General features: G+C 48.6%; 1 protein-coding gene across 1 annotated transcript in view; it reads right to left on the bottom strand.

The window, feature by feature from the left end:
- Capn13 (calpain 13) overlaps window positions 1-26249 on the bottom strand; it is a 61490-nt gene that overhangs the window by 12332 nt on the left and 22909 nt on the right. Inside the window, exons 5-13 of the mRNA XM_005367973.1 lie at window positions 20535-20709; window positions 19665-19739; window positions 15079-15164; window positions 10920-10994; window positions 9461-9606; window positions 7479-7621; window positions 3528-3539; window positions 1167-1369; window positions 309-345 (exon numbers count right to left, since the gene is read on the bottom strand). Of these exons, the coding sequence (XP_005368030.1) occupies window positions 309-345; window positions 1167-1369; window positions 3528-3539; window positions 7479-7621; window positions 9461-9606; window positions 10920-10994; window positions 15079-15164; window positions 19665-19739; window positions 20535-20709 (952 nt within the window). The remainder of the gene's footprint in view (window positions 1-308; window positions 346-1166; window positions 1370-3527; window positions 3540-7478; window positions 7622-9460; window positions 9607-10919; window positions 10995-15078; window positions 15165-19664; window positions 19740-20534; window positions 20710-26249) is intronic.

Raw genomic sequence — 26249 nt, 5'->3', positions numbered from 1 at the left:
AGCGGGCCTGGTTGAAAGGGTATAATTAGCCTCACCCGAATCTAAGATAGATTCTTTACCTGGTGGTTGTAGGGGTCGGGAAATGGGGGGAAATCAGACTTGAAGGGGGTTTGAAAAGTAAAGTTTGGTAGAAGGAAGGTATTTGAATCCAGTCTGGTCTTGGGGGGAGGGCTGGTCTTCTCTTCTGCCCTGTTCCTTAGAGCTGCCAGAAGCCTACCATTTTCCCTGGTCAATAGCAAGGGCAGGAAGGAGAAAGCAGCTCTTGGCGAGATGGGAATAAGGACAGCAAACAGGGCTTGCACACCTACCTTAAGGGCTCTGAAGTTGAAACTGCTGTTCAGATTCCTAGAAAATCAGGGGAAGAGTGAGACAAAAATGACCCGTACCGTATTCCCGGGAGTCTACTGTGGAGGGCACCCAAAGGCACCTAACATCTCCAGTGCCGGTGAGCAGAAGGCAGTCATGGAAGGAGTCACGATGATCACATGTTCATTTGAGGTGGGCATGGTCTGGTTTTCTAGCCACTGACTTGTTCATCCTCAGATGCTCACGGACAGTGATTTCTATTGCCAGGATGCAGAAGCCCCTTGCCTCATCCTCCATCTTGAATTGGCAGTGATGGCTACCTTTACATGTCCACTGTCAAGACCTCTCTAACTCCTGCCTCAGGCTCAAAGGGACAGGACTTCACCCATGATTTAACATTTAAGACGCTGTAGAATCAGAATTTGCTTTTCAGGTCACTCTGACTTTCTGGTCTGCCCCCACGTTCTGACCAGTGAATCTAACTCACGGTACCATCTTCCCATGCATATGACTAACCGAACTTACTCACTAAGCTCTGGGCTCTGCTATGTCTGCTTCTTCTCAGGATCTTTCTACACGCATGCTCTTCTCTTGAAGTTACTAATGTCTGTTTACCTCCAAGGACCAACTCAAGTGCCATTGTCTCTGAGAAGCCCTTTCCAGTTCCTAGGGACAGAAGCAGTTCCTCCACTCTCTCCTTTCATGCAGTTTTACATTGCTGTTGGGGTCAAGTTTTAGGTTCATGAACATTCTCATTTCCCGCTGTAGTGAGGGTCTCAAGAGCAAGGCTCATACAGTGTCCTTGGTACACCACGTTCTGCATGTGACACTAAAACACTCAGGACCCCCGGGCTCTATACCTGTCCTTGTCCGGCATTTTGAGGAATATTCGGAGCAGGAACTCGACTTCCTTGCGGTGTGCCGAGGGAACCACCACATAGGTCCCGGGGCTCAGATGAAATGATTTGGTGAAGTTGCACTTGGAGACATAGTCTATGCCCTGGGCAGCGTTTCTAAATGGGGAGAAAAATGCAGGTGGCAGTCTTTCCTGGAACTTCTGGAACTAGAAGAAACAAGATCATTGTGAGAAAGCTCTTCCCGTGCATGAAACCTGGCTCCAGGGGCAGGCCGCTGCCTTCTAGACCCTTCTCTGCTCACCTGACCAGCATTTACGAGTTCTGGGGAAGGAGTCAGCGATGACTCCGATCCAAAACTAAACAAACAAACAAACAAAAACCCCAATAGTACCTTATCTACCAGGTGAATCCCACCTGTAGTCTGTGGGGCACATGGATACCCAGGACATCCCAAGAGAGCCAGCGATGTGGCTCAACACTTTTGTAGAAGATAAAAATTGAGCCGTGATGTCAGAAGGTTGGACTTGACAGATTCCAGACGCTACAGTGGATGCACAAAAATCTGGCAGGTAATTTTATCTCGCTAATCTAATGGCATCCTGGGGTTCTGGTTTTCTTTCTTATTTATGTGCAAAGAAGACATGGACATGAGTGACAGTGTTCCAGTGTTGAGTTCCTTCTGGGGTCCCCACAGTTGGTCTCCTCTAAGCCTTTATCACATGCTCTGGGCTGCCATAGGACTGCAGGGTTGAATTTTCTTCTCTCCCTCTCTTTCATTTCTTCAGCAGGGCCTCGGGATTCCTTCTCATTGAAAAATAATGGGTCTCAATCATTTTCCTTTTATTTCAAATTTTCTTACAGATATAACAATAAATATAGCGCAATTCCTATTACCAGATGTCACATACATATTATATAATAAAAAACCCCTTACTAAACAAATTTTCCTACAACATGTGAGCGTGGTGATTCCATTTAGAATGGTTATACACCATGAAATGGTTATTGATGGACTCTGCCCTGGGGGATGAGCAGAGGGAATGCAGACGTTTCTGTCCAGGGATAGAGATAAGACTAGGCTAGGCAAGAGGTAGGCCACTGTTCCAGGTTATAGCAGAGGGCAGGGGGACCCTCCAAGGCAGTTTTGCTGTTCTTCACAGCAGCCCTTGCAGGTTTGGGGACCTGGTCTTCCTAGGTCCTTTGATGGAAGTAATGGATGATAGGGCCAGTCTACCAAAAGGGCAGCTCTGCATCCCCATTCAGAGAGTGGACTTGCTCTGTGGCAGTGAGAAGTTTGACTAGGGAGTGATAGGAGACCTTGGTGTAGTGTGCAGAGGAGCCTGCTTCGTGCGAATTCTTGGCCGGGAAGGTACAGAACTGGCCCTGTTATTCTCCTGGTGGGGCTTGTACCCTTTTCTCACCGAAGTTCTCACTGTGTTCTGTGTCCCCCAGCTCAGGGAACTGGAACTCTGATCCATTCCATCCACTGAAGACATGCCCACAGAACCCTTCGAGGTGTCCTTCTATGGCTGGGGTACCAGGAACCAGAGTTAGATTCTAAGCCTTAGCTTTGTGGCTGGGATGTGGCTAAGGGACACATCTCTTTGCTGCCAACTTTTTGTATTTTGGAGCTGTAAGAGATGGTACTTTAGACACTGTCTACTTCTTGGGACCTTGTAACAGCCTTGGGGTGGGGCACTGTTATGATTTGCAGGCTATGACCACATCTTGGCCCTGGCCCATGCATCATCCCCTCTTCTTGGCAGCAGAGAAAGGTTACTGCTGAGTTCACAATCATGGCACGGTTTGTGTCTGTGAGGTCAGGCCCTCTAAAGTTCATTGTCCCTTCCCATCCTTGCTATAGCCTTCAGATCTTTTATCAATACATGACCAGGTCAGGTTATTGGATAAAGAAGACATCCTTTTTCTCATGAGGAGAGGTAGAGGGTATGCCTTGAAGCTCTATGTAGTCAGCAAGCATCAGCTTGTGGTAGATTTGGGGACTAGTTTAGGAGTCTAAGGTCCTCCCTGGGTACCCCTTACTACTGTCCTCATCTTAAATGGACAGGAGCCTGCTGCACCAAGCTTCTCTATGAGGACCAAATGCTTCAGGATGTTTGCACAGTTGCAGCCCCTCGTGGATGTTAAAGAGAGAATCCTAGTAGGGTCTAGTCCACATACCAAGATGACAAATCCTACCCTAGTTTGTTGACCTGTTTGGAAACACTAAGCAGACAGCTGATTCAACATACAACAAGAGCAGATTTGTGGACTTGGGAGACACATGTGGAGACCCCAGTGAGAGGCAAAATCGTTTACCAAGGGAGAGCGTCAGAAGTCAGTGAGGACAGCAGGGAGCCATACCTGGGAGTCTACCTGTGGAAGAGAGGGAAAAAGGCTTCAGGAAGACACAACGGAAAGACAACTGGGTCTTTCATCCTGGCTCAGGGCAAATGCTACTCTTGTATGGCCAGCCTGTCTGACATACAGAATGTGTGTCAGGCATGGGGATAGATGGGTGCCCAGGGTTGTGGAAAAGGAAACCTACCCTGTTGTAGGGTAGGAAACTAAAGAAGAAAGAATATACCCAAGAGGATGCAGCATGCCCTTTATGTATTAGGGGAAGATATGGTTATTATTCATAGTTATGATGGTAATATAGGAGGAAGGGGGAGGACACTGGCAAAACCAGAGATAAGACATAATCTCAGTGAAGTGCAGATTTCCCAAAGTCAGGTACAAATCCCTCAATATAGAGCCCACCAAAGAGAAGTCAACTTTGACCTCCCCAACCGTAAAGATGATAGGTGTTTGTTCTGTGGATGCTCCCCTCCCCCGTAGGGAGTGTGTGTGTGCACGTGGGATGCGGGGCGGTTATGTTCCGCTCTTTCCATCTGGTAGAAGGAAACACCAAGGACAGCGTTCTGTTTTTATGACCCGCTACAGTTTTCAAAGTCCTTTTGTGTGACAAGCTAGCTATTCAGCACAGTCCTTTGAGCAGATGCCTGGGTCCTGTTCCACGTGTGAGAAAAGGAAGGCTAGGATGGCGAGACAGCGAGCAGGGAACAGGGCAAGCTGCGTTCTTTCCTTTGCAGAGAAGCCCCACTTCCCATCAAGCACAGTCCTTCCCAGTTAGTCTGTGCTGGGTTCCTTTCTAGTGGGAGCTGGGGTTCTATACATGCAGACTAACACTTTGCAGGTGTGATTAGAACTAGTTTAGCCATAGATACTGAGAGGGAGGTGTCAAACCCTGGCCTGTGGGAGAACCTTTGGGGAATGAGGATGAAATAGCATGTACTCTTATCATTTTTCTATCTTTTTTTAGATTTACTTACTATGTATACAACATCCTGCGTGTATGCCTATAGGCCAGAAAAAGAATACCAGATCTCATTATAGATGACTGTGAGCCACCATGTGGTTGCTGGGAATTGAACTCAGGACCTTTGGAAGAGCAGTCAGTGCTCTTAACCTCTGAGCCATCTCTCCAGCCCCTCTTATCACTTTTCTTTGTCCTGACTTTTTCCTGCTTGTTCATACACCACTGGTATCCAGTCGATGTAAGACAGCTGCCAGGGAGGGGGTGAGCTACAGGTTCACACTAAGCTTGGAACCCCACCTCAGCTGCGTCAGCATTATCATCAGCCCTAGGGACTCCCATAAGCCTGGATGCTGGCAAACTCATTGTTTCTGGCTGAAATGCAAAAAACAAAGTTTTTTTCTTAAGATGAAAAAAATGTATATGAATGAGTGTTTGCCAGCATATATGGGTAAGTGCCAGGTGTATGCCCAGTGCCCAAGAAGGAAGAAAGCATTAAAAAGCCTGGCACTGGAGTTACAGACAGTTGTGAGTTACCATGTGGGTACTAGGAACCCAACCTAGTTCCTCTACAAGAGAAGCAAGCACTCTTAACCACCAAGCAATCTCTCCAGTCCCCCAAAAAGTCTTATGATGAGAGCTAGACTGGCGTTTGGCCTTTAACTCAACAGGATCCTGGGAGGACCACTGAGACCTCAGGACGCCCTTGGAAGCCTCTGATCTGCATGCACTTTTGTTAAGTGTCAGCTGAGAGATGATGCATCTCTGTACAAAGGAGAGAAAGGTGGAGTTGATTACAACCTCACGATAGCTCCTGAACCATAAGCATGCTTGCCCATTGGTTGTAGGTGGAATCATTGAGAAAAAGCTCAACACGTAGGCGAGAGCTGAACAAGATAGTGCCACAGCTAGACAGGATCCTATAGACTGGCCTATATGGCTACTTCCAAGAGATTGATTGTAAATTACATCTGCTTCTTCCTACCTCTTCTGTTTAATTCTTCAATAGTCAAGTATCGGCATGAGCCGGTATATGTGTATGTTGAGGTGACTGGAATGGAGATCAGAGGGACACCCAAGTGGAAACACCCAGGTCACAAATCTCCTTCTGCACCCAAAGCCTGGAGCCAGGGATATTTGGCTCTTTTTAGGTACTACAGCAAAAGCGCACATGCTTCCTCCCACCAGAGTGGAGGCAAGTGCTGGATGGCGATTCAAAGGATGCCTGTGTATTATTGCATCCTTAGAAGATGCCCTTTGCTAGTCTCGGCAGGCCTGAGGCAACTCAAGTATTGTGCTGAATCCCAGCAACCTCTTCTGTAGGGGCTTCATCTCTTGAAGACTTAAGTAAAAGGGGTAGGGATAAGTAAGAGTTCTGAACTGTGGTCAGAGAGTAGAGCCCAACAGGCTCTCTTCCAAGGCCAGAATCCTTGTTTCTCTTGTTGTTCTGGGTACAGTGAGAAAAGCAAGGAAGCCCTGCTGAGAACCCTGGGCCTGAGCCTATAGGTGCTGTGATCAAACATGACCCATCACTTCCAGCTGCTGGAAAGATGATGGTTCTTCTTTGAGCCCAGATTTCGTATCTATGGAAGTGGGAATAGCCATGGTTTTGAGACACGAAATGAGAAGCCATTTGTGACTCTGCAATGCCACATCCGTGAGGCCTTCTCACCAGCAAGAGCCACAGCTGTTAGCAGGACAGTTCCCCATGAGCAGAGGAGGCAGGAGATGTGTCTGGCCACAAATGGACTGAGACTTATGTTTTTGAAATTTGCTTTGTCTCAATGAGCAACTGGAGTTGTTTGGGAGACTACTCCCATCTCTTGCTCAGGGTGTCAATAGACTTCTGAGCTCTGTGGTACTCATTCAAGGTGACAGGTGTGTCTAACTGCAAGCTTGAGGGGCATCTGGTGCCCAGTCCCAGCTTCACCCTTAACTCTGGCATGTCATTTCACACCCCTGTGCCATCGTTTCTTCAACTCTAGTGGGGGAGGGACCACTGGCATCACAGGGATTCAGAGTCTTACTTGTACCATGAGGCTGCAGGATGGAGGACTTGAGAATCCCTCACTCTTCCTTGGGGATGCTTTGAATTTCTTGGGAGAAGAGATAGCCAAGCCATTAGATTTTCTTTTTTCTTTTAATTAAGTTTCTATTTATCTATTGTGTGTATGTGTGTTTGTGTGTGTGCGCATGAACATGTGTGCTGGCATGGGGGGGTGAGGAAGCTGGTTGGAATGCAGTGGGGGAGAGGACTCTGGGATGAAAGGAAAACCTGACTTTGAATGAGCAGCCAAACAGGGCTTGATTGTCGACCACTGAGCTGTAGCGGGGCTTTGGTCTAGACACAAGAGGACAAAGAATTCACCTATTGGATTTAGGTATGTATGTGTGTTTAATTTTAATCAATGATTTTCAAAAATGACATAAGGAAGTTCCCCTAAGGAACTTGTTAAAATGCAGACCATTAGACTTTGCACTTAAGATTCTGATTCAGGGGTCAGGGACTGTCTCAAGAATCTGCGTAATTAGAGACTCTGGTCTTGCACTTGAACACTTCTTGTGGTCCAGGAAGGCATATCTCTGAAGCACACCTGGGAAAGCTGTACCACACAAGTGGCACATGGTCACGAGGCTGGAGGGGTAGCTCAGGGGTGAGAGCAAATGCTGCTTTTACAGAGTTCTCTTCCCAGCATCTGCATAGTGCAGCTCCCAACTGCTTGAGGGATCCGGCCCTCTTCTAGACTCCATGGCTATCTGAACTCACATGCGTACATACCCACACACACATACATAACAGAAAACTATTTAAAAAATAGTCAAGTCTAATTTTCCTGTGGTTTAATTTTTTTTCTTAAAAATTTAGAGCTGGAAACATGCATGCTACAGAGCCTCTGGGCTTTTGTTATTAAATCTTCCAGCTCGGCCAGTGTCTCTATCTTGCTCCAAGTGTACACAGTATCCATAAAGAGCAAGTCCCCACACAGACTGCATACCTTGAAGACCTGGAACTGTAGTGGAAATATATCCTCTTCTGTCTTCAAGCTTTGGGACGTAATTGTGAAGGCCACAACAACATTGTTGCCGTCTGTGGGCTCTTGAACACCAAAGAGATACTGAGTATCCCTCCCATGTCCTCCTGGAAGAGAATGAGCCATTATTAGTGCTCAGAAACACCCCTAAGGGTCCCAGTGCGGTGTTTTCCGGAGTTGGATTTTAAGCTCTGTTTGGAAAGCTAAGACCACGGTCCACCATAGCCACAGTCAGTAGTTGTGAAACTAAGTTCTTAATATTCTGAACCTCAGTCTCTTTCTCTTATTATCCCTACTTGAGCAAAAATGTCTCCTAAACAATAAATTCAGTCATGTGTGTGTGTGTGTGTGTGTGTGTGTGTGTGTGTGTGTGTGTGTGTGTGTGTGTGTGTGTGCGGGCGCGCACACATGTTTGTGGAGGCCAGAGGCCAACCTCAAGTTTTATTTCTCACATTCTGATCACTGTTTTATTTTGTTCTGTGAGACAGGGTCTCTCAGTGACCCAGAATTTTCCAGCAGGCTAGGCCTAGTTAGTCAGTTAGCCCCAGGGATGTTCCTGTCTTCTCTTCCCCTACTATTGGGATTATAAGAACCCTACAGCATGGCCAGCTCTAAGGGCTATTTATATGTAAAATTACAGAATCTCTAAGTATGCCTGCACTTATTACACTGGCAATAACCATGAGAGCCTTGAATTGCATCAAATCACCAAGCACCCGTGAAGAAAGTAGAAAACGGGTGGTTGGGTAGTTGTTATAGTGCTCTGTATATATAACCCAAGCACACTTATCCAAGACAGAGCAAGAGGAAGGCTCACATGGAAACTATTAGACTCAAGTGCATGAGGCAGGGCAGGGCAGTCAGGATACAGATGAGCAGATATTCTTCAGAAGGCACGGGTTGCCACTCGTGAGCTTTGTACGATGGGTAGGGAGACACAGAAGATGACCACAGTCATGGCCTTCCTATGAGTACTGAATAAGATGCTGATTCAAATGCTCTCAGCAGTACATAGCGGGCACTCAATCGCCGACTTCCTTCCTTTGCTTCCTTGTAAGGTAGCACTATAAATGGCCTTGCTGTGTAGATCTGGTTAGTTCACTAATGCACGTTGTATCCAGGGGAAAGGGCTTTTTGTGGCACTGCTTTGGGAGGTGAATAAATAAGAATGCCTCAGCAGTTGCACGCAGTCTGCCCGTGGCCTCCTTGATGACAAGGCTCTCTGAGTGAAGCGACCAGAAGAGCCTGGAGATCGGAAATGAAGTATACCTTAGGGTCTGGGGTCATTCAAGGAAACCCTTCTGTACAGGCAAGTGTACACATGTGCTCTTCTCACAGATCCATTTACAGCCTCTTATATGGAGGATGTACTGTCTGCTCAGACTCTACACCCCGGGAAGCAGCTTCGGTCATCAGTGTCACAAACAGGGAACATGATGGACAGTGAAGGGTCATGTCAGAGGTGCCTGCCACCACTATTCACCCTGTGTCTGGATGGTGGTCTGTGGGTTCAAGGGAACCAGCAGGGGTTACTATTGATACTTTTTACAGTTATGGAGGCCGAGGACAAAGAAAACAGTGATATTCCCAGGCCCAAAGCTAGTGTGTGGAAATGATCATTTAACTAAGCTCCGAATTCCTTTCCCATGCTCTTTCTGCAGCCTTTCCTCCTGGTCTTGGGTGTTTATTGGAGAGCAGAGAGCCAGATTTCTACCCTGGACATGGACAGAACTGAGTAGCAGGACCTGCAAGGTGTGGAAGCCCGGAGAGGTGACCACCCTGCCCACCCCTACTAGCTGCCCCTGTGCCTGGAGAAGCCCTGGTTGTCCCTTGAAGCTAACGCCTTTGCTTTCTTCATCAGGCTAGTGATTTAACCAGATGAAAGAGTCAGAGAAAAGTCTGGACAGAGCAAGGGTTGACAGCTGCAGGTCTAGCAGAATGACCACCTGCCATGTTTCCTGAGATCACTTGGTTCTTGAACATCATCTGGCGCCATCTTTCATTGGGTGTGACTCCGTGATCCAGGGTGATGGGGATCTGGTTACAGATGAACAGGCATGAGAAATTCTCCTGGAAATCTTGACATGACATCCTGTGGGAAACAGACACACAGTCCAAGTCACCTCTGGCTATGTCCCTGGGCTTGGCTTTCTCCCACTTCACTGTGTCTCTCCAGTCAGCAGAAGTGTCCAGCTGTTGACCTCTCCAAAGACCAAGGTTTGTCTCTGGTACATCCAGTGCCATGAGCCTCTGCCCTGAGACTCTCCTCCCAAGACAGAGACACTGGGAAAGCTTTGCCCTTCTATTGACGCTTCTCTCTCTGATTCTTAGTAACACAGACCAAGTGTCACTAACTTCCTTTTGTTATTTCACATGTGCTAAATTCCTTTGGTTTTAATTATTTAAATTTGTTTTCATATGATATATTTTGGCCATGTTCCTACCTCTTCTCCAAATCCTCTGCACTGCCCTACCCACCCAACATCATGTCCTTTCTCGTTCTCAAAGAAAAGAACAAAACAAAAAATGAAAATCAAAAAAGACAAACAAAAAAACCCAATAAAACCCAAAACAAACATGCCCCAAACAAGTCTGTTGGTTTACTCCTTCTCAGCCTGGGACGTGCCCTGGAGTGTGGTTGACATGCCCAGTGATACTCCACTGTGAAAACAAACATTCCCTTTCCTGGCAGGTATTAATCGCCAAGAGTTTCTTGGTTAGGGGTGGGACTTTGTCCACTTCCTTTTCTCAGCATTGGGATTTTGTCTGGTTTGAACCAGTGTTGGGCTTGTCCATGTTGTCATAGTCAGGTTTTCTATTTCTTTTGTTCTGTTCTCCGGGGAGCACCCGAAGCCCCAGCCAGGCTTACTCTAAAGAGCTGTCCTGCTGTTTCTCTTTGTTTTCATTACACATGCTACATCTCACCAAAATACGTCACTGAGTAAACCAGAGACCCCCTCCAAGGAATGGCCATCCTCTCTAAGATGTGCACATGAGGCATAGCATGTGTTTTCAAGATATGGAGTCTTGAATAGTTTCTAGACAAGGACAGTACTAGCCCTCCCAAGGCCAGGCTGGAAGATTCACCTCCAGTTACTCTTTTGGAAGAGTCTTGCCAAAACAAACTGAAGCTTTTGATCCCCTATATGATGGAAGACAGAGGTGATAATGACGTTTCCAAATCCAAACCTTTGAGAAACTACCTTCTTACTATCAAAATGTGCAGGAGATCTCAATGTCTCATCTCCAAGATAACCTTCACACCAAAGAGAGGGGACATAGCTACCTGTCATTCAGAATGGCTGCAACACTGATTTCCATGCTCACAAAAGTTTAAGGCAAGCAGTTGGGAGGAAGGGGCTTGGGCAATGAATCCTTCAAATGTCTTTAAAAGAGGGTAAGTACCAAAACTCGCCGTTGTCCTTGTTCTCATACAGCTGGCTTTTCCGCGGGTCTAGGGTTTCCTCCCACTCCTGGGACCTGGTGTGGAGAAAAAGACCACAGAGTAAGACCTCTCCCACATCACTGCAAGAGGCCCACAGTGACCTCACCTCACCTGTCCCCTTACGTTAAACTCTAGATGTCACCTATGAGAGAGAATACCCAACATCTACCCTTCGGGATCTGGCTTTTCCCTCTCAGTGTATTCTCTAGTTCTGTTCGTTTTCTTGAAGATAGCATGTTTTTGGTCTTCTTTATGGCAGAACAAAACTCCACTGTGTGTATACCACACTTTGTTTACCAGCGTGTCTGTTGGTAGCTGCCTAGGCCGATTCCATCAACTAACAATGGAGAGGGGAGGGAGGACATGAGATGGTCATAAAGTGGGGAACTGATCGAAAAACATCTCATTTATGTGTAAAGATGCCATAATTTGTATAATTAAAGTACACAAATGAAAACTACCTCCTATCTTCAACCATCTTCTTCTTCTTCCCCTTCCTCCTATTACCGAACTGAAACACAAGAGCCTTTGCTGTCTCTACTAGACAGACATCAAATAGTATTCATTTACAGACTCTGTCTCCTAGACCCATCTCACAGACGCCCTGGTCCCCCTCCTCCTTTGGTTACCTCAGTTCAGCCTACCGTTTCCTCCCTCGTGGACATACAGTTGTTCTCCCTGAACATGCTCCCGCCCACTTTTCCTTCTCTCCACGCTGTGACCAAAGTCAGCCCCCCAAAGCAGGAGCTTGATCATGTCACTTCCCTGCTTAAAACATGCTGGTCGCCTCCGGTCACCTCCAGTTACTGCCAGGGCAAAGTTCAAACCCCTCAAGAAAACTGTGGCCGCTGCTCCTGCCCCATCCCCACCTTTGAATATCCTGTTCCAGCAATCACAAATGCCTTCATTTCCTTAAAGAGGATTACTCCCACCTCCCCCTTCCCCACATCCCTTGGCATTCATCATGATGCTCCCGCATCAGGACCACTCCTATCAATGCTGAACCTCTCAGTATCTGTTCACCTACTGGGTACTCTGCACGAGAAGCCTGGCTAAAGCTCTCTTGCTTCATAGTGACACATGGCCCTTTCTTTGGACTCCCATAGAGCTAGTCCTCTGCACAGCTATTGTTCTGTTGCTTTTTCTTTCTTTCTCTTTTTTAGACTCCAGGTGCCCAGCCAGAGAGCAGTGACTTTACTTTCCATGATACCATCCCAGGGATCTAACAGATGCCATGACACAGACTCCATGCAATGACTTCTCTCATTTTTGCTTAGTTAACTAAACTACAGAGATGATGCGTTCATGAAGCCAGTTCTGGGCTGTAAAGGGAAAGAGACCCTTCTAGGCACAGCTGTTCCTCCTTCAGCGTGAGCTTCAAAGCCAGGCAAGCTCCACAGGCTACAGGCCCCAGAGGCACAACAATTTAATGAGATCTTTCCCACAAAGGAGGCTGAATGGAGAGCCAGGGTCACCTCTGTGTCAGGACAGCAAGACAGAGACCACCACCCCCGGCTTCCTGCTGCTGGCTGAAGCAGTCAGATGTGTTATTGTAAAATGGCAATTTTATAATTAAGCGATAATTACATTTTTTTCTGCAGTGTGTAAGGGAAAATAAATGTAGTGTAAATCAATACGCTATTGATTCATGCAAGTTTGCCTTTAAGTGTGTGCGACTGAAATTTCAATTATGGCTGAGATTAGACCATCCGGCTCTCACCATCCGTCTCCATTCCTAAGGAGTAGGGGAGAAATCGACCACCTGCATAGAGACAGTGATTATGCGGTCCCCACCACTTCCTTCCAGCCTGGCTCTGGCAAGAGGGGGCTGACACTGAGCCAGGGGACTTGACTCTATGGGGAGGGGGAGACAGGGGGGCTATTGCCTGCGCACCACTCACTCCTGTTTAGGGGCTCCTTCCGTGTTCATTTCCTGTAGGGCTTGAATCCAGGATTCAGGCCCAATATGTCCTCCCTTGCTTCCTCTGCTGTAGCCCAGCAGTTTCCTGCCTAGGAAGAGGGGCCCTACCTAGTTCCTCTTCTGAAGCACACCCTATTCCTTTGCCACAAGGACACCTCCGTGCATGGCCATCTGTCACTCTTTCCCCGAGGGCCTCTTTTCTTCTCTGAGCTCTGATGTCCCTTGTGGCCTTCCCTGGCCATGGAAAACACAAGGGAAATATTAACCATTTTGAGTTTATTCTCTGCCCTCACCCCAGGGAACCTGATGTCAATGGTCCAAAATATCCTTCGGGTCACATTCAGCAGTTTGGGGTGCTGGGCATGGAGAGCTGGGGACAACTAGAGATTACTTGGATTTACTTTGGAAAAAATAGGAGACAATCCAGGTCATCTTGCACAGTCTTAGCCACCCGAGAAGCTGAGGTGAAAGGTGGCAAGTTCAAGGCCAGCTTGAGTGCTTCAGACCTAGACCAAGCAATAAAGCAGGGCCCTGCCTCGAACAGAAAATCAAGAAGGCTGAGAGCATAGTGAAGTGATTGAGATCTTGCCTGGCATGCGTGAGCCCCATGTTTAATCTCCAGAATGGAAGGAAGGAGAGAAATATAGTTTTAAGGATAGAGGTAAGAGACAAAAAGAAAGGGACCGTAAGGAAGGCATTGTAAGGCTGTGTTGGTGCTTAGATGCAGGCTTTCCTAAGTTCATTTCACTTCTCCCATGCTCCAGGGAGCATCCGAGGTTCCAGCCACACTTACTCCACAGACCTGTCCTCATGTTTCTCTTCTTCCTGTTATCCTTCCCCTTCCCCTTTTCTTCTCCTCCCTTCTCTTCCCCTCCTTTCCTTCTGTACTTCCCCTTCCCTCCCTCCTTTTTTCCCTCTTTCCCTCCCTTCGTCCCCTCCTTCCTTCCCTTTCTTTTCTTTTTCCTCCCCTTCCTCCCCTCTATCACACATTTATCTTACACTCTTTGCTAAGTGCCCACCCACAAGGCCAGGGACACACCAGCTCTGGCCCCCACAGTGAATCAAGGAGTCTTGCCTCAGCTTGGCCCCGGGAGTCCAACTCAGGTGTGGGCAGCTTGTCCAGCAACACTGGCTGTTTGCACGGGGCTTCCGGAACTGTTGTGAAAATCTGCCCTATTGATTTTCACTACTTGTTGGGTCCTGTTCTGTTTCCCTGACACACTGCATTTCCTTTCTGATCGTGCTTCCATCCCTGACTGGCAATGAAGCTGCAGCCACCTGGCTGTGATGCCTGTTACAGGTCTGCACAGATCCTGAGCGGAATGCGGCAGACTCATCCCCACTGGCCACCAAGAGAAGCAAATAAAGTATTGCTGCTCCTCGGTCCTTTCGCCTCCCTTTCAGTCACCAAGGCACTGGGGACTGGGGTGGGAGGAAGAGAAAACAGTGAGAGGGCCAAAAGAAAGACAAATATTAAATGTTCTCTCTCATATGTGGAGACTGGATATTGAATTGTTCATGACAGACAGCAGGGTGCCAGAGGTCAGGCTATGGCAGCTGAGAATAACCATTCCAGCACCTGGATAAAGTTTCTGAGTACCCAGATGCTCATCAGGGTGTTGGAGACGTAGCTACTCAGCAATCCCCATCATGAGCCAAGCATCAGGGGCGAGCATCTGAGTCTGCTCAGTAAAGAGATCACTCAGAGGATTGTCTCAGTTCCTCAGCTCTACCTGGCATGGGGCCTCCTCCACTCTGATCTTGTGGCATCATTGGCATCTGAACCCAAAGAAGCCCTCCAGGAAGGATGCTTTTATTCTTTACTTGTCTTTTCCTGAGGGGGGAACATGGCTCCCATCCTGCCTCTTTACGCTCTTTGCTAACCTTGGGTATGTGAGATCTTTTGAAGTTGCTTACTTCTCTTAGGTAATTGTGAGATCTTTTGAGAGACAGCCATTGGGCTTCCTATTTGTGCATATATCACAGCACCTGTCTAACCCAGTGCACAGCTTGTCATGTGCACATAACAGGTGTCTAATAGACGCCTGGAAAATGATTCCTGAGAGTGTAAGAACACCCACAGTCATAACCAGTGATGAACTGGCCAGGCCCGCAGTGAAGACTGCAGAGGGCTGACCGGCCCCTGCCCAGATGTTCAGTGAAGAATCCGCCCCTGCCCATGTTTCCATCACTCATACCCATCTCTCCAGCGCCCCTTCCATTCTGTGTTGCCCCAGGGATTCCAAAGGCGGATGATTTCTTCCCAGCCTTTCTGGTACCGAATCTGTAAGGAAGAACAGAAAAACAACAGTTAGGGATCTCTGGCAAAAGTCAGCAGGGAGCTGAAGTATGAATGCAGCTCCTTTTCTTCTTTTTCTTTTTTTTACCTCCCAGGACTAATTTAACTTCTGACCTCATTTGGCTGCAGTCAGGAGAAAAATGAAAAGAAGAAAAAAAAAATCAATGTCTCTCTTGCTGCCTGCATGGAGCTGGAATGAGAGAGGGAGAGAGAAGCAGGGGAGGGGGGATGGGGATGAAAATGATCCTTATTTTGCACTCAGCCCCCAGCAGGTGCACAGGTAGCTCCATCATGTTGGGTGCTGTCTCTCGGAGCTGGGTGAAATCAGGTTTAACTGCAGACACCTAGCAGAGGCTGATTCATTCAGCTGTAGGGGAGAGAGCTTTGTGGTCCCCTGCTGCTTCGAATCCCCCCTCCCAGAACTCAAATCCATCCCACCTTACACCCTGTATCTATACCAGCAGCTTACCAGGGCTACAGTACAGTCTTGTTGTGAGTGAGGAGATGTGAACAAGACAAGGCTATCCTTGGAGCTGGGATAGCCAAGGCTAGCCTTCCTCATTCCTCATCTTGACCCTGACCAGGCACCCCACTCTATGAGAAGGTGGTCTCTTATAGCCTGAATCTTCCTTCATCTTCACCCCTACATCCGACATGCAGGGTTTCCCTTGTGCTGTTGTGTTAGAGGGTAGGGGCTGTGGGAGTGATAGCAACAAACAATCTAGCCCACACTTCCAGGAACCCAGAGCCCTCAGCCTGGAGAGGGGGACTGAAGCATGACCGAGCTGTAGCTGGGCTATTGATCCTTGCTACTGCTGTCTACAGAGATGGAAAGCCCAGGGAAGGAGGGAGCTGCCCAGAGACTTTACGGCAGAGGCGGCAGAGAAACTCGACAGCCTATCACTGGACAAGGAGAAACTGTGCAGAGACCCCAGTGAGGTTACTCTAGTTCTCTGGAATGGGCATTTCTACAATCCCTTCTTGCGGAGGAAATAACAGAATCAGAGAGGTAAGTAAACTTTCCCAAGACTACTGAACAAGCAAGCAGCAGGCAGAGGGGAGAATTCCAATCCTAGCTGCTGTGGGTCTCTGAGGTCTGGCTCTAAATTTTGGAATTAAAGATGAATAAAGACTCCTTGATGTGGCTGTGAGCTTGGCCTCAGATATAACCCTTGAGTTGCCTTGCTCAGGCCATCATGATCACTCACAGGCAGGCTCTGAAGAACAGCATGGTGCAGAGCCTGGATCTTGGCTTGGGAAAGGTCTCTTTTTTTGTCTCTTTCCAGGTCTGCCCTGTCTCTTACCAGCATGCACTATGAAGTTTGCAGTTCCTCCAGAGGGCAGAGGCTTCTGGCACGAGCCCAGGCTCTCATCCTCTCTGACCTACCCTGAGCCTCCCCTCAGCTGCCAGCATCCGCTGGTACCCACAAGGCAGGGTCACCTTGTTTGCCACAGAACCTAACGAGAGCTCCTTTTGGTGCCCTGTGGAGTCAGAGGCTCAGTTGGGCCCAGGGAGGAGAAGTAGCCAGTGATTCAGAAGGGCTGAGAGCAGGGCTAAATGAGGCATGCAGATAAACACTCACCCCTTGGCCCAGGGGAGTTGCCAGCAGAGCTAGGTGCATAATAAAAAATGCCAATTTCATTTATCTTCCTGTCTGTCCTGCCTGGAGGGAGGATGAGCAGATTAAAAAGCATACTACATTTACAGGCTGGTTTAATCTTAGCGCTCATGGCTCAGAGTTATAGCCTCAACCCTCTGGAGGGGGAGGGAGTCTCCAGCAAAGTCATATCCCTGAGCCCCTGTGTTCTTTATTACCCTGCCCAGTTGGTAGCTACGTGGGTTGTGGCCAGGGGCGCAGAGGTCACAGTCAAAGCTAAGACCATGGATATGGATATGAGAACGGAGTGGCTCATGACTTTACTGCTCCCAACCGTCCTTTTGACCTTGGCCAGGCTTTTCAGCAAAGGTGTCACTGGACAAGTGCTAACCCAGGATATCTGTCCTAAACAGCAGCTTCTTAGATGTATTTCCTTGAATGAATGCTAGTTCCATTGACTATTAATAGCTCGACTCCAGAAAAAGTGGTTTGGTTGATGAAAAGCAAGAAGCCTTTAAACTGTGAATACACACTGCATCCGAGAGAGGCAGAGATGGGGAGAAGCATCCTCCAGACGTATCCATCTCCACAGAACATCTCCTGAAGGTATATTCTGTGATGTGGCATCTGCTCAGAAAAGCAGGGCAGAGTTATCCACACCATCTTTTTCGCCTGCCATCCCAGGTCAGGCGCTCGGTTCAGACCATGCTCATTCCGTGCTCACCACAGATAACCACTGACTCATGACAGTTCTCTTTCTCCAATTCTGTAAGCCATATCAGAGTCTTGCCAACATAGAAACCCAGACAGCTTAGTTACCACGGCCACATGAGATAAAATCTACTTGCAACCCTGAGACTTGTCCACAGCTGGGAGAGTAGGGCTGTGGGAAATGGAGTCTCTACACATGGCCAGTGGGATGATGGTATTGACTGTCTACACCGACAAATCGTGGAAGAGCTTGGGAGAGTTGAACAGAGGGTCTGGCGAACAGCCCTGACAACTGGAGTCTGCAGCCACCATGATCTTGCTCATGGAAATGCCTTCTAGGCTGCTCACTCTATTCTGTAATGGGGGAATAGTGATGTCATCTTCTCCAGGCCAAGGGCAAGTGTGTTCATTCATGCATGCAATTGCATTCATCCACGCGACAAGCATTTATTAGATGCCTACTGTCTTCAAGTATATTGATGCTGATTTACCATTTTGGAGGCAGGCAAGGGACAGCATGAGGTCCCACATGCTGTGAACTAGGACTCGAAACAGTGGGGTAACTGGCTGGAAGCTGGTGGATGGGAGAGACAGATTGGCACAGAAGAGTTTGAGAAGGCTCCCGAGGGGACTTGGCACTCTGCATTCCTTAGTTTACTGGCACCTGTGAGAGATCTGCCCTGGAGTTTGGAAGTCTGTCTCTTCGGTGACAGAAGCCGTGTTTGACTTCTAGAGGAGTGGGACATACAGTGACAGAGAGTGCTGGGGGAAACCCTTGAGAAGTCCTTGTACAGCTGGTTGGTGACTGCCGACGCGAACTGGGGAGGCCAGGCGCCAGGCAGCTAGGCCAAAGCTAGCCGTCTCTGTCACTCTCAGACAGAGCCCTCTCCCATCCGCTCTCAGCTTCTTCATTTCAGAATGGAGGAAGCTGGACTTCCAGAGCGTTTTCTAGATGGATCATACTTTATCCAGTAGCCACACATATTTTTGTTCATTTGCAGTCAGTTCTATAGACCGCCCTCTTTCTCGTGGAGTCAAGTTGCACTTGAATAGATAGGCAGGGCCACAAAGTGCACTTCCCAGCCTCCTTTGGGTCACTGTATGGCTGGGGGATTAAATGCAGGCTAATGGACTGTGGGGGCGGGTGGGTGGATCTCTTTTCTCTTTCTTGTCCACTACGGGGAGCAAAGGGTGGTCCCTGACCTCTCTCTTTCCCCAAGCTAGAAGACAAGGGCAACATGTATCTTGAACTTAGAGATAGGATCCCATGCTCTGGGTGTCAGAGTTACCCACTGTGGTGGTTTCAAGGAGAATAGCCCCCACAGGCTCATGTATTTGAACGACTGGTCCCCAGTTAGTGAATTCATTTGGGAAGGATTAGGAGATATGTCCTTGTTGGAGGAAGTGTGCAACTGGGGGTGGGCTTTGAAATTACAAAAGCCTAGCCCAGGCCCAGGTGCTCTCTCTCTCTCTCTCTCTCTCTCTCTCTCTGTATCTCTGTGTGTCTCTCTGTCTCTCTCTTTGTCTCTGTCTCTCTGTCTCTCTCTCACACACACAAACACTCCTACCTGTGGATCAGGATGTAGAGCTTTCAGCTACCGCTCTAGCACCCTGCCTGCCTGCTTCCCACAATGGCGATTATGGTCTAACCCTCTAAAACTGGAAGCCATCCCCAGTTAAATGTTTCCTAAGAGTTGCCTTGGTCATGATGTCTCTTCACAGCAATAGAACAATGATTAAGACACCCACTGACCTAGGATCGCCTGTTTACCCGAGAGAGAAGTAAATGCTATCTTGTTTGAACGCATGTAGTTTAGAGGGCCTTTGTTTGGTTAGTACATCACAAATGACCTGAGTTTCAGGGTAAAGTGTTCCACAGAGTCAACTGGGTGATTCATCGTACCTCCTTTTGGAGTAAATCCCCTATCTAACTAGATACCCATCTCTGTGATCACTTCACAGAGAGCAAAGACTTAGGGGAAAAGGGTCTTGGTGGAGAAGGACCAGAGGCACCATAACTTTGGAGAAGGGATTGAGATTGCCGGAGGAGAAAGTTAGGGTAAGCTGAGAGAAAGAAATACTCCCGTCAGCTCTTGGGCTTGCTGCAGTCATCTGGCCCTGACTCTTGCTTTGAGGACCTCAGAGGACAGACGCCAGGTTGGTAGTTTAGCCTCACCTGCTCAGCTCCTGTCACTGTGTAGGCATGCTGGCTCACCAGTCCGTTCTCCAACACCTCGGACTCGTCCGTCAACTGCACAAGAATAGACAGAGTGCTTTGGGGAAACAGAAAAATACATTCAGGCAGCAACTTAGCTAGTGAGCTACCCACCCTCAGCAGGAAGTGTGTATGTGTGTGTGTAAACCCTTCATAGGAGTGTGAGTGTGGAGACTACTAGTTGGGAGTTCCCAATGTTTCATGCCCAGAAACTACCTACCCTACTAACTATGAAACTCATGGGGTTCTGGGGACATGGGCTGCTTGCTCCTCTTACCATTTGTCATGAGCAAGACATAGCATAACACATGTCAACAGGGTCTCCCACCCTCCAGCAACACCCCCACACCCAGAAGGAACAGTGTGACTTAGCTAGTGTTTGAGAGTACAGGAAGTGTCATGTAGGCAGGGAGTCAGGCATCTTAGAATAGACTCAAATAAGTTGGAGGTCATGCAAGCTATGAGACCTGCTACCCCTCTGGCTGGTGACAACTTGGGCTTTTTGTAAATATAAAGAACACGCAAGGGAGATACACATAGCTATAGTTACTTTTTCCAACACCTCAAAAGACTTCTGGTCACCCTGGCCCACATGCTGCTCTTGGCCATAAGGAAGCAGTATGTTAGGATTTGGGGGTCAACTCCATTACAATTATGCACAGCGCCCCCTCACCATGTGACTCTGAAACCTCCCTTAATCTCTCTGAGCTCATTTCCTCTCCTCTGATAGGATTTTGGAATCCCTGTCTCCTCCCTACTTAAGGACTCTGGATGGACACTCCCAGCTGAAGAAAAACTTCTTGGGTACCAAGGAAGCCACCATCTACTCACCCCCTTCGGGGTGGCACAGGCCACCATTGAGCCTGCCTTGACTGCAGTCTTCACTGCCATCAGTAGGTTGGAAGGGGAGGAGTGCAGGTTGACGATGGTGACCACGCCTCCTGTGAGGTCCACCAGGGCATCAGGAAGGTAACCGTAGTGGATCTGGGAATAGGAGCCAAGCAGCCTGGGAGGGGGAGGTCAGGTTAGCCCTGAAGCAGGAGATGGTACCTCAACCCTGAGCATGGCCCCTAGATGAGGGGCTTCTCTATCCATTGTGGGCCACACACGCTGTGGCCCCAGGAGGAGGGAAGACTGGAGTGAGCCAGACCCTAGAAAACATGGAATGCTATTTTGATGACAATCTGTGTTGCTGCCTCCTCGGTCAGAAGACACAGTAAGCACAGCACCAACATGTGCACGGCCATCCTAGGTGTACGCTTGAAGAAGAACAGACCTCACCCCCACCCTCAAAGGACACCCCCCAAGTACAGACTGGCAAGGAGCAGCCTTTGTTCTCCCTGACCCAGAGCTCTTGTTTCTAATGCCACCCATGCCCCTGGAAATTGGGAGGGAGAGAGACTTTAGTGAAGGTGGCATAGGAAGAGGTGGGCATACATACCCTCGGATCTCTCCCACCCTGCAGCCTTTGGCCTGCTCCTTACGCTCCTGCACCTCAGAAATTCCTGGTCTCATTGTCTCAGCTTTGCTTCCTTCCTGATTTTGCTTCAGACTCCAGTGTTTGAACCCTGTTTATCACCCCCCTGGCTGTGTGCTGGCAGGATTTGACTTAGCCTCTCCGAGCCCGCTTCAGGACCCCATCACACATTATCGAGGTACCATCCTTGGCTCCCTTCGCAAGCTTTCAGTGCCTGGAAGGAGACTGAGCTTTCTCAGGCTGCCTTTGCCTGTTCGAGGAGAGGACATTTACAAATGTCTCACTGAGTTAAGTGAATGTGGGCAGCAGAGAGAGAGAGCCTCTGGCCATGGCCAGCATTGTGAGGCACGGTGATCTGTGTGTCTCCTCCGTGCTCCAGATCAGTCTGTCCTCCACACCAGTGCTTGGCATCAAGACATAATAGCTTTAGAAAGGATTGTCAATGATCACAAATCAAACTCTTTGACCTAGTTGGGTCTCTATTTCCTACAGGAAAAAAGCAAGTAACCACGGGAGATGGAAGACAGACTGACCCCGGGCCTAGGGCCCTTGACTCTGGGTTAAGGTTCAAATGGGTAAAGGAAGTGCAAAGGGTATTTCAGGGAGAGAAAATCAAATTGGAGAGGCTCCCAGAGCCGGTAGAGCAGTGGTTCTCCACCTTCCTAATTTTATGACCCCTTAATATAGTTCCTTACATTGTGCTGACCTCCAACCATAAAAGCATTTCCATTGCTACTTCATAACTGTAACTTTGCTACTGTTATGAATTGTTATGTAAATATATGATATGCAGAATATCTGATATGTGACTCCCCATGAAAGGACTGTTTGATATCCCCCCAACGGGTTCCAACCCATGTGTGAGACCCCCTGCAGTGGAGCACGGTAGACCTAGAAAGGTGGACAAGAGTGTTGGGGTAAGCCTGTGATCTCTGGGAAAGGGGGTACTGAACCAATCACAGTGGGCTTGCTAAAACTGGAGCCATAAAGTCAGCCTCTCAGTGGGGTGAACTGTGGGTTGTTAAACTATAGCCATGGCAAGACACGAAAGATAGAAGATAGAGGCCTGTGGACTGTCTCCTGAATGCAGGAGCTGCCCTCCCCTCCATCCCTGCCAGATCCCTGTGCATCTGTACCCTACGGGCAAGCTGATGCAGAGCCTTCCATGGGCGATGGCCAGAGCTCCTGCCACGACTCTTTGTTTCCTCTGCTTCTATAAAATCAAACGGGAGTCTGGGCGTGGGTCCACTCTCACCGCTGCTGGTAACAAGGCATTTGCTCTTGGAGATGACCCTTCTCCATTTTGTTCTAGGGATTTCCACTAGACACAGCAGGATGGACTGGATCAGAGTGGGGCCCCCAAACACTCCTCTCTCATCCTATTTCTGCCTTGGTAGCTCTCCTCCTAGACCCTCATAGAATTCCAGCAAACGTGTTAAACAGCCACTGCGTCCCAGGCACACATGCCGTGGGTTGCTTAGAAAAACCTCTTGTTACATAAACCTAAGGATCCACAGACCAAAAGGGCAAGTCGACAGGGACACTCATGTGACATTTACCCACATTGTTTAAAATGAGTGCTGATCTTATCCCCTCCCTGGCCTCCGTGTGACCCCAGGTTCTGATTGACTTTAAATTCTTTATCTCCATGGTGTTTGCTCAGTCAGTGACACAGGTTCCCTTTGATCACGGTTATGCCCACTCAGGTCTGACGACTTGACTCTTGCTATTTACCAAGGACGGCAAAGTTAAGAAGGAGCATTGCAAAGTCTATTAGTGCTTCGCTGCCCCAGTCCTCATGCCTGTACCAAGGCTCCCTCCCGGCTCTCAGCAGGACCCATGAATGTGGCTGCTCCAGGAAAGCAGCTGGGGGTTTTGAGCCCTCTTCACTGATGTTCCCCATCTCAATGGCTCTGGCCTTCATCTCAGGTCTGTCACCCACGATAGTCTGCTGTCACCACAGAGGTACCACACACAATGGAAGAGCTCCCTGTCCAAGCTGCCACTGTCAGCACTCCCCGTCATGTCTTCCGGAACCTTCTCTCAACTTAGTGTCTGTCCTTGGTGCTACTGTCCCAGTAGCAGTTGGATGTTTTGACAAGGAGTTGAGTTGGGTCTCTTCTTTATAGATGCAGGCTTACAGATCCTGCTGAGACTTCAGGAACATGGTAACTATTCTTAGCTGACAGGAAATGGTTTTGGAGAGAGAGAGAGAGAGAGAGAGAGAGAGAGAGAGAGAGAGAGAGAGAGAGAGAAAACAGTGCCCATCACATCTGTCATTATGTCTTGTTACCTGAACCCAGGAATTCTGGGTGAGCCTGTCCTTATCCCTCTGTTTGAGCCTCGTCTTGAGAAAATGACTATCTCCATTCTGTGACAGAACAGAAGAATCCAGATGTCTAAACTGAGCCTGACAGCAGGAGCTGGGATGCTGCAGTTCTGACCCACAGAGACACAGCCACAGCTGACGCGTGGCCTGCCAGATCTTGTCCCCATCTCTTCAATCTCCAAATACAGATCGCTCTGCCTGACACTTGACCGATCTGATTAATTTACTTCAGGACTCCCCAGCACAGTGATACGTGGGAATTGGGAGTCCATCTGTCCACTGGGCTATGTCTATGCCCTCAGAGGGAGAGTGGCCCCCGCCATGGGCAGCTATGATCTCCATGTTTGTGTGGGTGGTGGTCTGTGTCTATGCCCTCAGAGGGAGAGTGGCCCCCGCCATGGGCAGCTATGCTCTCCATGTTTGTGTGGGTGGTTCCAACACAACATTTCCTTCTGTAGAACCAACAGCATCAAAAACTGGCAGAAAAGAAACTGGGGGCACAGCTGTTGGTCCCAGCTTGGTCTTGACCACTCTGTGATCTTGGGTAAGTGATGTGCCCCCTCTTACCCTTAGTCTTCTCTTCCCTCCCAGGAGGGAATGCTCCATGTCCACAGAGGCCTTTCTGAGCACCCTAGCTCGGCATTCACTTCTGCATCCTGCAACTCCCCTCTCCAGGTGGGTGGGTGGGTGGGGGCAAAGCTTTTAACGAGTTTTAATCGTCCAAAACGTTTTATCCCCAGCTAGATTTCTTTAGGCGGGAGTATGTCGGATTTGGGCCTAGTCTCCCTTTTCTTCTCAGGCTGAATGATTGCTTTAGGTCAGCTGTTAACAAAATGGGGTCAAAGTCATCATTTCCGTCCTCAAGCTTTCTAATTCTCCCTGGCTCCCTCTTTTTACATAAGGGGAAAAAATGAGGCCCAGAAGTGATAAGGGTGGGATCTAGCCAGGAAAGATAATGGCAATGTTTGTGTAAGTAGCTTAGGAGTGAATTAACCTCCCAGAACGCCCGCTCTGGTTCAACAGCTCTGCCGGTTATCTCGACTTCTTTCTCCAGTGTGAGTGCACAGCTCTTCCCAACAAAAGAAGCCAGAAACAACTTTAGTTTTTCCACATATTGCCTTTCAAAGAGAAAAAGAAACAAAGAAAGAATTCGCACAGACGGGCCTGGAGGAACCTCTTAATCTAGATTGTGAGTCCAGCCAGGCTGGCACCCTGCTACATGGAGCCCCTCCCAGGCAGATGGCCAAGGGATTCAACTGCTTGCATCTGTTGTCTTGTGGTAGCTTGGATGCTCACCTTATTCGTGTGTGAGGAAGGAGGCTTCCAGCCCTATGTCCCTTTCTCCTGTTCCCTTTCTCCCCAGGGATGTGGATGATATCATGTCCTTTTTCCTGTGAGCTCTGGCTTCCTCCTCCCCCTCTGAAGTGTTGTTCTCTATGTCTTTGCCCGTGCATCCTTCTGGAGGAAACAGTCTCACCCACAGCTCTTAATCACAGGGCTCTATGGCCGCTGAGCCCTGGCCATGGTTGAGAAGGTCAACGGGGACCTAGTGTAAGCCTGGCCAGTTAGACTGTCATTCTCTCTGCAATGGGAACCTTATTGGGAGCAGGAGATAGGGTCAGAGGAGCAGACTGAAGCCCATAGGAGAGGAAAAGAGCAAGGTCACAAGGCCAGGTCTGCTATGAGGAGCAAGAAGGCAGACTATCCTGAGGGGATGACAGAGAGTCAGATAGGCCACTGGGTTTCTTCCTCCTGCCAACCATTTCAAGATGCATGCAACGTTTCTTCCTTCTGTGCTCTGTAAAATGCATGCTACAGTGACTGTAACGTCCATGCCCACAAGCGGCTCCGTATTTTACTGCTCCATGTTTCCTGCCCCATTTGTTCAGAGCCCACCCTCCAAGGATCAGCCTGGGCCTAGATTGCATTTGTGGCTTCCGACCGCTGTGTGGCTGTCCATGAGTACACCTACCCATGGTTCCTGTGCATCCTGGCATGGGTATCTCACACCCCATCCACAGTGCCATCGGGAATAGCCCAGACCAGTCCTCTTAGAGCCCCTCTAGGAGCGTCCTCATGGGGTGTGACACATACTTATGAGAAATCTAAGAGTTCAAGTGGCCCTTGGAAGGCTGTTTCCTACATTCCCGGCAGTCACTTGGCCTTACCTAGCTTTGATTTTTGTAGTCTGAGAGCACAGAGGGGTGCTGTCTGACTTTTAAAAATTTGTATTTTCTTTCTTTTTTGGTTGTAGAAAGCCTGGACCTCTCTCAGGCATTCTAAGAGTCTTTAGAACAGTGCCTTGTTCTATAGAGATGTGTCTGTCTGTGTGTGTGTGTGTGTGTGTGTATCATTATACATATTCACTCGAGCCAGACTGCTCAAGGGCCTGAGGCAGTGCCAAACACAGTGCCTGGCATATGGTAAAATGTTCAGTGGGCATCTGTTGAAGAAGTAATCCTTAAACCCCAAGGAAAACAAGTAAGGTGGGGTGCATACAAGTTCTGAATTTGTCAGGACCGCAAGCTGGTCCCTGAACATCCTGTGTGGACCACAAGAGAAGGAGAAAGTCTGGCTCGACTACCATTCCCCCATACAAATGAGATCTCATAGGAGCCACACAGGACCCTCTCAGTTCCTGGACCACAGTTTGAAGTGTTTCACCCAAGCTTTCATCCGTCTGCCTCTCACTGCCTCTCCCTTCTGTAGAGTCATACCCATCCTTCTGTCCTTCCATCCT

Source organism: Microtus ochrogaster, unplaced genomic scaffold (genome assembly GCF_000317375.1).
Source record: "Microtus ochrogaster isolate Prairie Vole_2 unplaced genomic scaffold, MicOch1.0 UNK26, whole genome shotgun sequence".
In the NCBI taxonomy this organism is placed as follows: domain Eukaryota; kingdom Metazoa; phylum Chordata; class Mammalia; order Rodentia; family Cricetidae; genus Microtus; species Microtus ochrogaster.
Note: the sequence above shows the minus strand (reverse complement) of the source record. Positions and strands in the feature narration are given on the sequence as shown.